Source organism: Solanum dulcamara, chromosome 4 (genome assembly GCF_947179165.1).
Source record: "Solanum dulcamara chromosome 4, daSolDulc1.2, whole genome shotgun sequence".
In the NCBI taxonomy this organism is placed as follows: domain Eukaryota; kingdom Viridiplantae; phylum Streptophyta; class Magnoliopsida; order Solanales; family Solanaceae; genus Solanum; species Solanum dulcamara.
In genome coordinates this window covers 11,876,709-11,893,012 of record NC_077240.1, presented here as the reverse complement: position 1 = coordinate 11,893,012, position 16,304 = coordinate 11,876,709, and the positions used below count along the sequence as shown (strand labels likewise).

Here is a 16,304-nt window from a genome sequence, read left to right as displayed (position 1 = left end):
AGTCAAATTTAAGGTGCTATCCATAAGTCAAATTACTCTGTTGTACCTTTTTTGAATCCCACTTCTTTTTGACCTTTTTCCGGTTCCGGTTCCGGTTCCGGTTCCGGTTCGGTTTCCGTTTCCTTTTAGTATACTCCACAAAAGAACTTACTTTTATATCAAGCTCGCTCTAGTTTTTCTGGTTCCAAACTCTCTGTTTATCAAGCAAAATTTGTCTGCTTCATCATTCTCTTGTTTGTAACAGTTAAAAAATTCTGGGGTTTTGGTGGGTTCTTGTTTTTTGTATGTATGTTGGTGAAGAAATATGGGTGTACTGGAAAAGATATCGGAAGCATTGTATAACAACGAGGAGATACCAGTGGAGTTGAGGCGAAAAATACTCAAGTTAATTTTAGAATGGGGGAAGTTCGAGGAGGAATGTTTCACTAAGGAGGTGCATTTAGGGTCTGCTGTTGAAGAATCGGTAGCGGAGAGGTTGAAGGAAGTGAATGATGCTAGGGAATCATTAGAGAGGAAAGAGGAGGAGTTGGAGTTGAAGTGGAAGAATTTGAGTGCGGCGCGAAGAGGGTTTGCTGAGACTGTGAAGTTAAGGGAGGAGAAGTTGAATGATCAGGAGAAGATGGTGGAAAGACTCTGGGAGGAGGTTGAATTTGAGCGCAAACAAATTGGGGATGTGGAGGAAAAGTTAATGGGGATTCATGTTAAAGAGAAGGAGTTGAACAAGATTCAGACTTGGATTCGCCATGAAACACATGCCCTTGAGTTGAAAGATCAAGAATTGGCTGAAAAAATTGAAGAATTTCAAAATTTGCAGAGCATGAAGAAGGAATTTGAAGTTAAGTTAATGGGGTTGGAATCTGTAAAGAAAGTGCTTGTGATAAAGGAGGTTAAGTTGGATAATGCAAAGAATGAACTAAGGGTGACCGAGAATAACTTGGATAATGTGAAGAAAGAACTGACGGAGAATCAAGGTAACTTGGAATATGTGAAGAAGGATGTTATTTTCCAGGAAAGTAAGTTGGATAATGCAAAGAAAGAACTAAGGGTGGTCGAGAATAAGTTGGATTATGTGAAAATTGAACTAAAGGAGAATGAAAGTAACTTGCAATCTGTGAAGAAGGATGTTATTTTCCAGGAAAGTAAGTTGGATAGTATGACGAAAGAATTAAGAGCAAAGGAAAGTAAATTGGAGGTTTCGAATAAAGAAATTAGAGAAAAGGAAAATAACTTGGAATTTGTGAACAAGGCACTTGTTGTTAAGGAAAACAGGTTGGATGGTATGAAGAAAGTGTTGAGAGTGAAGGAAAGTAACCTACAGTATTTGGAGAAGGAACTTAGAGAAAAGGATAAAAAAATGGATTATGTGAAGAAAGAACTAAAGGAGAATGAAAATAACTTGGAATCTGTGAAGAAGAATCTCACTGTTAAGGAAAGTAAGTTGGAGAGTGTGAAGAAAGAAATTGGGGCAGAGGAAAGTAAATTGGGGATATTGAAGAAAGAAGTTGTAGAAAAGGAAAATAACCTGGAAGCTGTGAACAAGGCACTTGCTGTTAAGGAAAACAGGTTGGATGGTGTGAAGAAAGTATTAATAGTGAAGGAAGGTAACTTAGATTATCTGGAGAAGGAACTTAGAGTAAATGAAAAAAAAATGGATTACATGACAAAGGAACTAAGGGAGAAAGAAACTAACTTGGATTCTGTGAAGAAGGAACTTGAAGTTATAGAAAATATGTTGGATAGTATGAAGAAAGAACTGACATTGAAGGAAAGTAACTTAGATGGAGTGGTGAGGGAACTTAGAGAAAAGGAAGAAAAAATGGACTATGTGAACATGGAAATATGGGAGAAGGAAGCTAACTTGGATTCTATGAAAGAGGAATTTGCTGTTATGGAAAACATGTCGGATAGCATGAAGAAACAACTGACATTGAAGGAAAGTAACTTAGATTTTGTGACGAATGAACTTAAAGAAAAGGTAAAAAAGTTGAATTTTGTCGAAACTGAGCTGAAGTTGAAGGAGAACGAATTGGTGTTGGTGAAAAACAAATTCAAAGCTGAAGTAGATAACTTGAATGCTCTTGGAAGCCAAGTTGACTCTAATGAGGCGATCTTGTCCTCAATGAAGAAGGAAATTGAGCACAAGGAGAAATTTATGGGTGCAATGAAGAAGAAACTTGAACTCCAGGAGGAACACTTGAAGTCATTCAGTGAGAGACTCCATTTAAGGGAGATAGAGCTTGATTCTACTCAAGAAGCATATAAGCAGCGTGTTGAAGAGCTTAATTTAAAGGAGAAGAAGCTGGATTCAGCAGAGGAATTTACGGAAAAAAGCTATGAGGGGTTTCAATCTGAAAAGAGACAATTCCTGTTAGAGCAAGGACTTTTTGAGCAACGCATGAAAGATGTTATACTTAGAGAGGAGACGATTAAGGATAGATTAGAAGAGCTTGAAACAAGAGAGGAGCATTTTGAGGATCGGTGTAGAGAGTTCAGAGAGAAGGAGAAGCAGTTGAATGCTATTCCTAATGCACACTTAAAGACAGAAGCTACTGAAGATGTAGCAGCAGACAGGGTTGATACTATTGTAGGTAATTCTGCTGTTACAAGATTTGGTGTGATAATGGATGGGAAGGGTTTACAGATTTTCTTAAATGAGCATGAGAAGGAGCTGGATTTGATGTCTGATGACGTTTTTGAGGCTCTTCAGATGTCTGCTGACCCAGCAACATTGGTGCTTGATGCAATGGAAGGTTTCTATCCTCCCCATTTGAGAAAGGGAGAAGCAGAGTTTGAGGGTAGTGTTGTCCGACGGAGCTGCATTCTTCTGTTAGAGCAGTTAATTAGGGTTTCACCAGAGATTCTAGATTCTGTGAGGGGAATAGCAGGATACATTGCAAGGGATTGGAAGGTTAAAATGAAGGCTACAGAAGGCAACCAAGACGGGGTCTTGGGTTTCTTGTATCTTTTGGCTGCATACAATTTGGTTTCTTCCTTTGATGCTGATGAGCTTATGATCCTGCTGGAGATTGTTGCTAAGCATGACAAATTTGCAGAATTGTGTTGTTCTCTTGGTATGAAACAGAATTTACCTTGTAAGTATATTGGTATTTATTTTATTTTTTGATAAATTAAGGTAATGATTTCTTTTAACAAGCATCCATCTCCCACTGCAAAGACACATCAGAAATGATTCCTGCAGTAGTTTGCTTATATCCTTCCAGGCTCCAACACAATACTATGCTGAATTCACTTTAGTGCTCCAGTTGCATTACTCAGCATGCTTTGATAATTTCCTTCCTTGTTCACTGCCACATCTCCATAGCCATTTCATTAGGAGACTCTTATTTTTTCTTTGACAAGGGTTAAGAGTTTTATTGGAATCAAACGAGCACAAAGATTGTGCTTATGAAAGCTATACAATTCGTGCGTTCTGCTGACCAGGTTGATAATGTCATCTGCATCTTGTACAAGGACCTGATTACACGTAAAAATTCAGAAGCAAAAAGATCTATTCCTAGAGGCTAATTACATTTTCATTTTGCATATGGAGATTTTTATTATTTGTTGCTAAAATCTGATAATATCCTCCATGCTCCTTTGGTGGCATAACCCTTCCCATTTCACGATTCCCTTTCATAAAATTTTTCTTCTGATTTTGTGAATTGCTTAAGAACTTTACTAAGAGTTGGAAATATTGACATAAATAGTTGGGAATTCTATTCAAGACACTTAATAAGTTGGACCTTGATTGGACCAAGTTGGCTGTCCATTGGGAGATCATGTTGCAAAAGTAAGAAATTTCAGATTATATAACACAACACTCCATTTCTCTGTAGCTATTCAATTCTCCAATTAATAGTTTGTTTGTTATACAAATGAGAAGTGAGATGTCTTTATGGCAGTTAAGTGTGACATGTAGCTGAGATCTTTTCCTTAAATATTTTAAGTTCTTTGGTCACTGGTGTACTGGAATCTTGTTACATGTGCACATGGTTGTCTTATTATAAATTGTAATTGGGAATAGCACTACCCTTGCACATGGTTACAAACTAAAGCAACCTACTCATTATGATTTCAGGTTTTGTCCAGATTCTTCTTACCAAGCAGCAACATCTTGAAGCTATTAGATATGCTTATGCTTTTGAACTAGTGGACCATTTCCCACCCACAGCCATTCTGAAAGATTACTTGGAATGTGTTGAAAGTAATTATGTGAATGTCTTGGAGAAAGAGACCTGCCCCGTCGAAGAAAAGGTACTATGCCACTTCTGTTGCCAATATATTAACCTCCTCCCTTAAGATCAAAGATTCATTTTTAAAAAGAGATTCTATTTAAAATTTTGTCAATAGATTGACGCCATTGAACGAAGGGTTGCTTCTCTTAGAGCTGTTATCAGATGTATTCTGGATTACAAACTTCAGTCTCAATATCCGGTAGAACAACTTGAAGAGCAGATAGAATTGCTTACAAGGCAGAAGGAAGATCAAGCTGCACTATCCCTCCTTTTTGAGGCTAAAAGGCCAGAGCAAGCTAATATGAATCAGATGGGATCTACTAATCCATTTATTCCCACAGGCACCAAGGCCCTCAACTCTGTATCAGTCTCTGCCAAAGCCTGCGCTTGCACTTTCGGTCATTCCAATACTATGGCAATTATCCTTATGAACATGAGTGGAAAGAATTTGCAGAATTTTTTAAACAAGCATTCGAAGGAGCACAAGTTGTTGCGCAGTGAAGTCTTTAGTGCTCTTCGAATGTCACCGGACTCGGATATGCTTGTGTTGGAGGCACTGGAAGGGTTTTATCCTCCCAACCATCAGAAAGAAGAGATTGGATTCCATCGTAATATTATCAGGCAGAGTTGCATCTTTTTATTAGAACAATTGATGGAACTTTCACGGGGGATTATACCAGAGGCTAAATTAATAGCAAGCAAGCTTGCATTTGCCTGGAAAGCAAAGATGATGACTGAAATGGAAAACCATTTGGCAATCTTGGGTTTTCTGCTTCTTGTAGGTTGCTATAGATTGGCATCTGCCTTTGATAAAGATGAACTTGAGAGTTTGTATCACAAGGTAGCACATCATGTGAATACATCTAAAATTTGTCACGTCCTTGGTATTTCAGATAATACTTCAAGTAAGTAGTTAGATCTAAGAATTTTTTATATGGTATTGTCAAATTTTCTCCTAGACTTGGTGTTATTGTTGCCTTTTCAGGAAGTGATGATTTTCCTTCCATAGAAAAATCCAAGAAACATCAGGCTCAAGGCTGTACAGATGAATCTATTTGCAACAACATGGATACGAATGGCGAAGGACATGATGTAATCTGCAATTGTGCTTCAAGTTTACATTGTACATCAGATCCTGCTTTGCTTGTATTGGATGTTTTCCGGAACTGTCATCCCACACAAATAGTGAGGTGTGAAAACTTCTCATCAGTTATGAGGAGTTTCTCTGATCTGTTGGACCAGCTGAGAGGAGTTTCTCCACATATTGAACTTCATGTTAAAATGGAAGCTTTTGTGTTTGCATCTGACTGGTATTCTACATTGATCTGGTCCCAACAAAATCCTACCGAGGTCGTGGCATTTTTGCAGCTTTTAGCTATTTATAAAATAACAGATTCTTTAAATTCCGATAGACTTTTAGGTCTCCTGGAGAAAGTTCAGCCAACTGAAAGGGTTGTTGCTTTGGTCAAAATCCTTGGGCTGACAGAGGAGATCCCATGTATGTTTCCTTTCTCTTTCTAATGTTTGTTTCACTTTGAAATGTGCCTGTGTACACATAAAATCACCTCCCAATATGAATATGCAGGGTCACAAATTTCTGCTCTTCATATCTCTGATTATGAAATTTTGGTTCCAATTGCCTTTTTAATTGGTTAGATCCTGTTAATATCCTTTGTAGAGATAAATTTGTAGGATACATCTTGTTTTATATTATGTATGCTACAAAAGAGGGGTAATCTGATCAGACATGCTAGGACCAGCATTCATTTTGTATGATGATTTTTTCCCATTGAAGTTGGTTCAACTTTGTCCAAGGAAGGTGGAATTTCTCCTGGGCAGCCTTGATCTTGGCAATCAACAGTTTTATGTTATTTGCCGAAATATATGTGGGCTTTCTCACATTGTCAGTTTATAAAGGAGGAGAAGTGCGGCAGGCTTACTTTTACTGTAAAACTAAATAACTAATTAGTTTTTGATGAATCAGTAGTCATAGAAGGATGAACAACATTAGAAATGATCACATTTTACAAAAGTGAAAGTAGTAAACATTGGATAAATAAGAGAAGCTCGCTTGCGATGATTTAGTCTTGTCCTGATGTAGACCTTGAACTGTACCAGTGCAGGAGTTATCTAGAAAGGTGTATAATCTCTTCGGACCCATCTAGACTTGGGGGAGAACAGAGTATAATGAAAGAAAAATATCCATTTAAGCAATACCAACCAATTAGGTTGGATTTTTTTTGGATAACCTCCTTAGTTGGGAATTGGGATTGAGGCTTGGTTTTTTCATTACACTTGCTTTAGGTCCAATATTAGAAGTTTATGTTGTGTTAGGATTTTTATGCCAGTAGAAGAGATCAAGGGATAGAGAGTTTCTAGTGTCAAATAACTTCAATTATTAAATATTAGTTGGAGACGAACTTAAATAGAGTGACATGGATTAGTGAGGAGTTCTGGTCTCAATTCTCAGAATAAAGTTGGTGATAATCTTGGAGCTGATAAACCTTTGTTTACGTTTCTTTTATTCTTTGATTTATTTATTATCCAGATCTTTTGATGCCAATATAACTAGAAAATGCATTCAGTTCAGTTATTATGAGGGTGTGGTTTGGTGTTTGAAAACATTAGCATTGGAACTTCAGACGGGCAACATTTTTACAGTACTCTCCCTTCGTTCCTCTGAAGATAACCAAAGACTGAAAAACCTTTGGATTTATCTGACTGATCGTTTCTTTCCCCTTCTTTTTGTGTTCTTTTTTGAGTTGCAGGCTTCGTCCAAAATCTTAGAAATAAAAAGCAATGGCTGTTGGCATTTAATTATGTCTATGCATTTGAGCTTGTTAACTTGGTTTCACCAGTGTTGCTCCTGAAGGATTATGTAAGTCACTCAAAACAGATTGCCAAGCAAATACTTCATGCTGGGAATAGTTCTTATCAAGCCCAAGTATGTAGTCTTCTCTTCCCTTTTAGCAAATAGCATCATGAATTGATCACTTCTTCTGAAGTCCAAAATTAAGTTTAAAACTTGTCTTTTTCGCAGATTAAGGCTATAAACAGTGAAAAACATGCACTAAGAAATGCAGTTAGACATATTGTGGATCGTGGTCTTCAATCGGAATATTCACCTTTCTGTCTTCAACAACAGATCGAAAGACTTCAATATCAGATGTCAATCTTGAGGCAATCAAACTCAAATTTGGACTTGACTGCTAAGTTTCAACAAGATAAACCAAATAACAGAACTTGCAGATCTGCTCCATTTGCTCAAACGCGAAGAGAGCTTATGAAGAAACGTTCTGCCCCCGCTGGTGAAACTGAGTTTATCTACAGGGCTCAACAAAAACAGTACTTTAAGCGCCATTGTCATTTATCCATGAAGAGATGAGTTGTTTAAGTGTTTTATATTGACAATCCTTCACAGTTATGTTCTGTACAAGCATTGTGGGTGTGCTTTGTGGAGGAATATCTTAAAGGGCTAAGAAGAATTCAATGATGATGCGTCTTTTAGGGAGAAAGACAGGAGCCTTAGTTTTGTGGGGCACAGGTGGTGTGGGGATAAACATTTTGGTTAACAATTCAATGAATTGGTTTACAATCAAAGCACATTAAAGGACTACCATGATATTGAAGGCCGGGGTGGGGAATCATGCAGTGTTTTCTATTAACTCGTGTTATGAGAAGCTCTTGATTAGGGAGGAGGTAGCTTCTCTTTACATCTCAGCTTGGATCCCTAACATACCTAGAAGATGTGTTTTTTTTTTTTACCTGGTTAGCAGCAAGAGGGGTGGGTTTTGGTGGCTGAGAATTTGATCGAGATTACTTACATTGGTTTGTGGTGGCATGTATGAGGTCACGGGTGAAGACATGGATCATGTTCTTCTACATTGTAGGGTAGTCTTTCTTATAGTGGAAAATTCTGTAATGGTTTGGTCTGTACCTCGGGGTGATGGCAGGTATTGTGAAAGAAATGTCTTTCAACTGGGACTATGGAAGATGGAGGTGAAGACGCAAGGCGCAGAGAGGTGCTCCACTAGCACTCATGTAAGGTTGTTTTGAGGGAGAAAACATGAAAGTTTTTGAAGGGATTCTGCATTGTTGATATTTCTTTTTGGTGCATCCATGAGGTTCCTGGTTGTACAGATGATTGGGTGTGACTTGTGTAAAATCATTTATTTTTTTTGGTTTTCCACGTTTTTTAGTATATATGTCCTGTATATCTTACTGCACCTGTCCATTCAATAAAAGAAAAGAATCTTGTCTTGTGTGGAAAGAAATCAATCTGTTATGACAAGTCTATTGCTCAAGAAAAAGAGTGATGTCTCTAAACACAATCGTATTAGCACCTAATTCCTAAACACAAACATCTAGGCCTTTCAAAATACTAGTACAGCAAAACCTTTCTAAATAAATATTACCGGAATTATGAAATAGTATTATTTTATAAAGATATTATTTATTTGATAGATTAATATTTATTAATTTAAAGAGTGTTTTCGAGACTTAATAAAGGTTAATTTTGGTTACATTTCCTTGAGGAATTTAAATGAATTCTCTTGTAAAAACGACATTTATGAATTTGAGGTTATGATTAATAATTTCGGTTACCGCAATAAAATGAATGTCAATAGCCTATTAGATCACACATGAAAATTATACATGTTCGGAGGTCCAGAGCTTAGAAGAAATTGTGGATACCATCAAAGAAAACAATATTAAATTTGAATACGATACAATACATTTGGAACCAATTATGCATAGGGAAGTACTTATCTTGTCTAGAAATTTTCACAATTTTTTGGGCAGTTCGAAAATACAACACCGAAACTTTTGGATGCAATAAGAAAAGTTAGAGCCCGTTTGGATGGGCTTAAAAAAAGTAACTTTTATGTATGAAGTGCTTTTAGAACTTTGAAGTGCTGAAATTTATTTTTACAAATAAGCAGTTGAGTGTTTGGATAAAAGTGCTTAAATGAGAAAAATTATGTGAATTTTAGGGTTAAAAGAATAAAAATGGTAGTTTGGAAATTTAGTTAAAATATAAGGGATATAAAAGTAATTTCAATGGTCAAAGAAAATGACTTTGAGCACTTAGGAAAAAAAAAGGTCAGGAATCCTAACTTTTCATTTTTAACTGACTTTAAGAACTTTATGAGTTAAAGTTAGCATTAGACAAGCACGTCCAAAAGCTAAAAAGGGGCTTTAAGTTGATCCAAACGGGTTCTTAGACATGAACTTCAATTAGATTTAAACTTTAACAAAAAAAAATACTAGAATCATATTTTACTAAATTATCTTAGATATTTTTATAATTTTAAAGAATTATCAATTTATAATATTAATGAGACCATATATTTATAGAGTATTCTAAAAATATATTATTGTTAAAGAACAAATGGACAAGTGGATTGTCCACTTGAAATATTTGTTTTGTTTAATTTAAGTGGGGCCCATATTCCACTATTTTACTTCATCTTTTTGGCTATAAATAAGTCATCACCTACAATGTCAGATTAAGCACAGATACAGAAAATATACACAGATAAATTTCTCCTCTGTTCTCCTTTCTTTTCTCTTACTCTCTCATTCTTATTTTATTAAGTTAATATATATTATAACACGTTATCAGCACGAAGCTCTAATTTTCTTCAGACAAATTAACTTCTATATCAGGTATATCTATTGAAGAAATTTTATTTTAGTTGTCTTTGTTATTTCTAAATTAATTTCTATCTCAATTTTTATCATGTCAAATTTATCAAAACTTGAGTTTGTGGCACTTGACATTTCCGGAAAAAATTATTTATCATGGATTCTTGATGCTGAAATTCACCTTGACGCTAAACGTCTTAGTGATACTATTAAACAAGAAAATAAAGCATCAAACCAAGATAAAACAAAAGTCATGATTTTTCTCCGTCATAATATTTATAAAGGATTAAAAATTGAATATTTAACTATGAAAAACCCCCTTGAATTATGAACTAATTTGAAAGATCGATATCACCACCTAAAACTTATGGTGTTATCAAAAGCCCGATATGACTGGATACACTTTTGATTTCAAGAGTTTAAAACTGTGCCATAGTATAATTCTGACATCCACAAGGTAAGTTCCATGTTAAAATTATGTGGAGATAATATCACTGATGATGACTTACTTGAGAAAACTTTTTTCCACTTTTCACGCTTCAAATGTGTTACTACAACAACAATATCGTGAAAAGAGGTTTAAGAAGTATTCTGAATTAATTACTTGCTTACTTGTGGCTGAGCAAAATAATACTTTGCTAATAAAAAATCATAAAGTCTGTCACACTGGATCTGCTCCATTCGCTGAAGCGAATGTTGTAACAGCCAATAATCAGTCTGAATCAAGATAAAATAATTATTGCGGCCGCGACTGTGGTCGTGGTCGTGGACTTGGGCGAGGATGTGGAAGAGGACGAAACAATTATCGTCATCATGATGGAAATAAACATGACAACAATAAAGTTCCTCAAAATAATCTTTTCAGATGTAAATCCAATATTTGCCACCGGTGTGGTATGAAGGGTCATTGGGCACGTGAATGTCGTACGCCCGATCATTTTGTGAAATTTTATCAAGCCTCTCTCAAAAGAAGAGATAATAATGTAGATGCACACTTAAATTTTTGGAATGATGATAATGAAGCAACTCCTCAAATAAATATGAAGATATTGAGGCGAATTTTGCTTATCAAGATGATGCTTTCGAAGATCTACCAAATATTTCTCATTTGGAAGCTGAAGAATTTATGAATGTTGGTTGAAGAATTGATCATCTAATTGGGGATAAAAATAGTTATTTTTATTATGTTTGATATTATGTTGTCCTCGTAAAATATTTCTTAAGGCAGTACAATTTTATAAAGTTTCTTATGTTATTAATTTTTCACGTTGTTATCATGTATCTTTTTGTTTATGAAGAATATGGAAATTTCCAGTCATCAGTTGGATCCAACATCAATTATGATAATATGTGTATTATTTATAGTGTCACAACATACACTATTTTAAGAGATAAGAAATATTTCTCTTATTTAATTATGAAAGAAGCTAATGTTAATACAATATCTGGTAGTACAAGATTAATTGAAGGATCCGAAAAAGCTAAAGTTGTTATTGTCGGAGGAACAAATTTAACAATTAATGAAGCATTATATTGCAGTAAGTCTCAAAGAAACTTATTAAGTTTCAAAGACATTCTTCAAAATGGTTATCATATTGAGACCACAAATGATGAAAAAAATGAATATCTTTACATTACTACAATGATGTTGGGCAAAAAGTTTATACTTGAAAAGTTACCCGCTCTTTCATCCGACTTATACTTCACAAGTATTAGCATGGTTGAAACATATACCATAGTAAATCAAAGGTTTACTAACTCAAATGATTTTATTATTTGGCATGACCGATTGGGTCATCCCTATTCTAATATGATGCGCAAAATAATTGAGAGTTTACATGGACACTCTTTGAATAACCAAAAGATTCTGCAATTTAGAGAATTCTCTTGTGCTGCATATTCTCAAGGCAAATTGATTACTAGACCATAAGTAATCAAAGTGGGCATTGAAACCCCAACATTTCTTGAACGTATACATGGTGATATATGTGAGTACATTCACCCATCATGTGGACCATTTAAATATTATATAGTTTTAATAGATGCATCTACAAGATGATCACATGTGTGCTTATTATCAACTCGTAATATGACATTTGCAAGATTACTTGCTCAAATAATTAAATTAAGAGCACAATTTTCATATTATGCAATAAAGACAATTCGTTTTGATAATACTGGCGAGTTCACATCTCAATCATTTAATGATTATTGTTTGTCCATTAGGATAACAGTTGAGCATCCGGTTGCTCATGTTCATACTTAAAATGATCTAGCGGAATCATTAATTAAACATCTTCAATTAATTGTTAGACCAATGCTTATGAGAACAAAACTTCTCATTTCATTATAGGGTCATGCTATTTTGCATGCAACAAGTCTTGTGCGGATCAGACCCACAAGTTATCATAAAGTCTCCCCATTACAATTCGTTTTTGGTTAGGAGTTGAACATTTTCCATCTTAGAATATTTGGATGTGCAGTATATGTTCCAATTGCTCCACCACAACACACAAAGATGGGACCCCAAAGAAAAATAGAGTTATATGTTGGATATGAATCTCCTTCTATCATAAAATATTTGAAACCTATGACTAGAGATTTTATTTAATGCAAGATTTGTTGATTGTCATTTTGATGAATCAGTATACCCAACATTAGGGAAAAAAATAAGCGGCTGAAAAGAGAAATTGATTGGAATGCATTATCACTATCTCATTTAGATCATCGTACAAATAAATGTGATCAACTGCCAGATGCATTTACTGACCTATCAAGAGTTACTAAATCTCATAACCCAACTGCTAATGCTCCAATTCGAGTTGATGTCCAAGTAGGATAATTAATTAATGCAAATGAGTCTAAACCACATTTAAAATGTGGTAGACCGATCAGTTCCAAAGATAAAAATCCTCGAAAAAGAAAATGAGCAAATAATCAAGATGGTCATGATATGAAGGAACCTGCTTAAGAAGGGTGAGGATACATAACAATTGATAAAATCTTGAAAGAGGTTAAGTCACCTGAAAATGATAAAAGAAATTCCGATAAATTATGTCTCATCGAGAAAAATATGGAACCGAAATTGTCGACAATAGTTTTGCTTATAATGTTGCTATGAAAATAATGCAACACAATGAGGATATTGAACCAAAATCTGTCGATGAGTGTAGATAGAGGAATGATTGGCCAAAATGGAAAGATGCAATTCAAGTTGAATTAGCTTTACTTGAAAAACGCAAAGTTTTCAGATCGATAGTCCGAACACCTGAAGGTATAAAGCCAGTGGGGTACAAATGAGTTTTTGTGCGAAAAAAAATGAAAAAATTAAGTCGTAAGATATAAAGCACGACTGGTGGCCCAAGGATTTTCGCAAAGACCCGACATTGATTATATGGAAACATATTTTTCTGTGGTGGATGAAATTACTTTCAGGTATTTTATAAATCTGGCAGTTCATGAAAAACTTGGTATGCATCTGATGGATGTCGTTACAACCTATTTATATGATTCTCTAGATAACGATATTTTTATGAAAATTCCTGAAGGATTTTAAAATGCCTGAAATATGTAAAGATTCCCGGGAAACTTTTTCATTAAAACTTCAAAAATCTTTATACGGGCTGAAACAATCAGAATGAATGTGGTACAACCGTCTTAGCAAATATTTGCTAAAAGAAAGATATAAAAATGATTCAATTTTCCCTTGTGTCTTTATGAAAAGATCTGAATCTGAATTTGTCATAATAGCAGTATATGTTGATTATTTAAATATTATCGAAACTCCTGAAGAACTTTCAAAGGCAGTAAAATATCTGAAAAGGGAATTTGAAATGAAAGACCTTGGAAAGACAAAATTTTATCTTGATCTACAAATTTAATATTTTGCAAATGGGATATTTGTCCATCAATCAACATATATAAAAAATATTTTAAGGAGATTTTACATGGATAAAGCACACCTACTGAGTACCCCAATGATTGTGATATCTCTTGATATTAATAAAGATCCATTTCGACTTCATGAAAATAATGAAGAACTTGTTGGTGCTGAAATACCATACCTTAGTGCAATTGGTGCAGTAATGTATCTTGCCAACAATTCTAGACCAGATATAGCTTTTTCAGTAAACTTGTTAGCAAGATTTAGTTCTTCGCCAACCCGAAGACACTGGAATGGAATTAAGCATATATTCAGATACCTTCGAGGGACCACATATATGAGATTGTTTTACTCAAATGAATCCACGTAATAATTAATTGGTTATGCAAATGCAGGATATTTGTTTGATCCCCATAAAGGTCGATCGCAGACATGCTACTTATTTACATGTGGTGGTACATCTATATCATGACGTTTAACAAAGCAAACTATAGTTGCCACTTCTTCAAATCATGTAGATGCAGAGATAATAGCCATTTATGAAGCAAGTCGAGAATGTGTTTGGTTAAGATCAATAACTCAACACAATCAAGAAATATGTGGCCTTTTTTTAACAAAAGACGCTCTAACAATATTGTATGAAGACAATGTTGCATGTATAAATCAATTAAAGGGAAGATACATCAAAGGAGACAAAACAAAACACATTTCACCAAAATTCTTTTTTACTCATAATCTTCAAAAGAAAGGTGAAATAGATGTTCAACAAGTTTGTTCAAGTGATAATTTAGCAGACATGTTCACCAAGGCATTGCCAACTTCAACCTTTGAGAAAATGAGATACACAATTGGAATGCGTCGTTTTCGAGATATTAAGTGAAGTTTTCATCAAGGGAAATAAAATACACGTTGCACTCTTTTTCTCTTAGCCAAGATTTTATCCTACTGGAATTTCCTGGTAAGGTTTTTAATGAGGCAACACTCAAGACGTATTACTAGATGTGTGTACTCTTTTTCCTTCACTAGGCTTTTTCTCACTGGATTTTTTCTATTAACGTTTTAACAAGGCACAACATCTATGGGTGTTCAGAATAAATATATATATTATTTCTTGTAATTTTTTTTAATAAGACACATTTCACGTGGACATCCAAGAAGGAGTGTTAAAGAACAAATGGACAAATGGATTGTCCACTTGAATTTTGTTTAATTTAAGTGGGGCCTACATCCCATTATTTTACTTCATCTTTTTGGCTATAAATAAGCCATCACCTGCAATGTAAGATTAAGCACAGATACAGAAAATATACACAAATAAATTTCTCCTCTGTTCTCCTTTCTTTTCTCTTACTCTCTCTTTCTTATTTTGTTAAGTTAATATATATTATAACAATTATCCTATTATCTTATAAAAATTAATGACTTTTGTCACAGGCCAAGTCGAAAATAGAGAAAAACATATCATTTTAGAGAGTTTATTAATTTTTATCGAATATTAATTTAGAGAGTTTCTACTCTATATCAAAATCACACAAGATGAGGGGCTAAAGTGCAAATGTAAACTCTTTTATGTTGGTATGCTCTTTCTTCTATTTTTGTTCTATGTTCAGAATTTCCAAAATATTCCTTGTACTTATGGAAAGGGTTCACAAACTTTGTTATGAGTCCCATAAAAGTAACACACAAAATATTTCAAAAGTTTATATTCCCCCCTTGGCAAAGGAATTTTAATGAAATGCTAACCTTCCAAAATATCTTTAAGACTTCCCCAAATGTTGCAATTAAGGGTGTATATGAGTCGATTTGATTTGATTTTTCATCAAAAAATAATTAAATCAACTATATCAGTTTATTAAATTTATAAATCAAATCAAATCAATCTAACGTTGTTTTTTTCGATTTTGAGTTTAGTCAATTCTTTTGATTTTGTTTTACAATTATACCGTAATTGAAAAAAAGATTAAATTGAAGAAGTTGCTTCCTTGATTGTATAATTTAATGCCGTATTTGAAGCTCTTAATTGAAGGTTGTTCCCTTGATCGTGTGATTATATTTCTTAATGGCATCTCAAATACACTTGAGCAAATAAAATCGAAAAAGATAAGATGTACAATGAAATCTTCAAGATATTATCATTGGAAAACATATCAAAATTCATAAAAAGACATAACACATGTCAATAGTTTAGTCATATTACAAGTCTAAATATGAGATATTATATGTAAACAATGAAAGTTATAAACCAATTTAAAAAATACTTACAAAGCATATTATAATTATTATTTTTTATGTATAAAAAAATAAAATTATATTGTATTATGTAGGTTTGAGTTGGATTTGATTTGACTTTTTTTCTATTAATATCAAATCAAATCAATAATGATTGATTTATTTTTTTCCAATGCCAAACTAACCAAACCAAACCACAAGGCAGTTTTTTTTGTCGGTTTGACTTGGTTGATCGGTTCAGTTTGTCTTGACGGTTTGACTTGTACACCCCCTAGTTGCAATCAAATATGTAATGAGTTATGTTACAA

The 16,304-nt window shown here is 34.2% G+C and overlaps 1 protein-coding gene across 3 annotated transcripts; it reads left to right on the top strand.

The window, feature by feature from the left end:
- LOC129886260 (uncharacterized) lies at positions 1-8,509 on the top strand. 3 transcript variants are annotated; one of them, XM_055960860.1, is made up of 6 exons: positions 1-3,071; positions 4,079-4,254; positions 4,351-5,140; positions 5,221-5,733; positions 7,004-7,179; positions 7,276-8,509. In XM_055960860.1, exons 1-6 carry the CDS (start codon positions 305-307, stop codon positions 7,618-7,620), a joined length of 4,767 nt encoding a protein of 1,588 aa, XP_055816835.1. In that variant the 5' UTR covers positions 1-304; the 3' UTR covers positions 7,621-8,509. The 3 variants fall into 3 exon arrangements, with proteins under 3 accessions (XP_055816835.1, XP_055816836.1, XP_055816834.1); XM_055960861.1 differs by having other exon boundaries at positions 1-3,092; positions 5,245-5,733; XM_055960859.1 differs by having other exon boundaries at positions 1-3,092.
- The last annotated feature ends 7,795 nt before the right edge of the window (positions 8,510-16,304 follow it).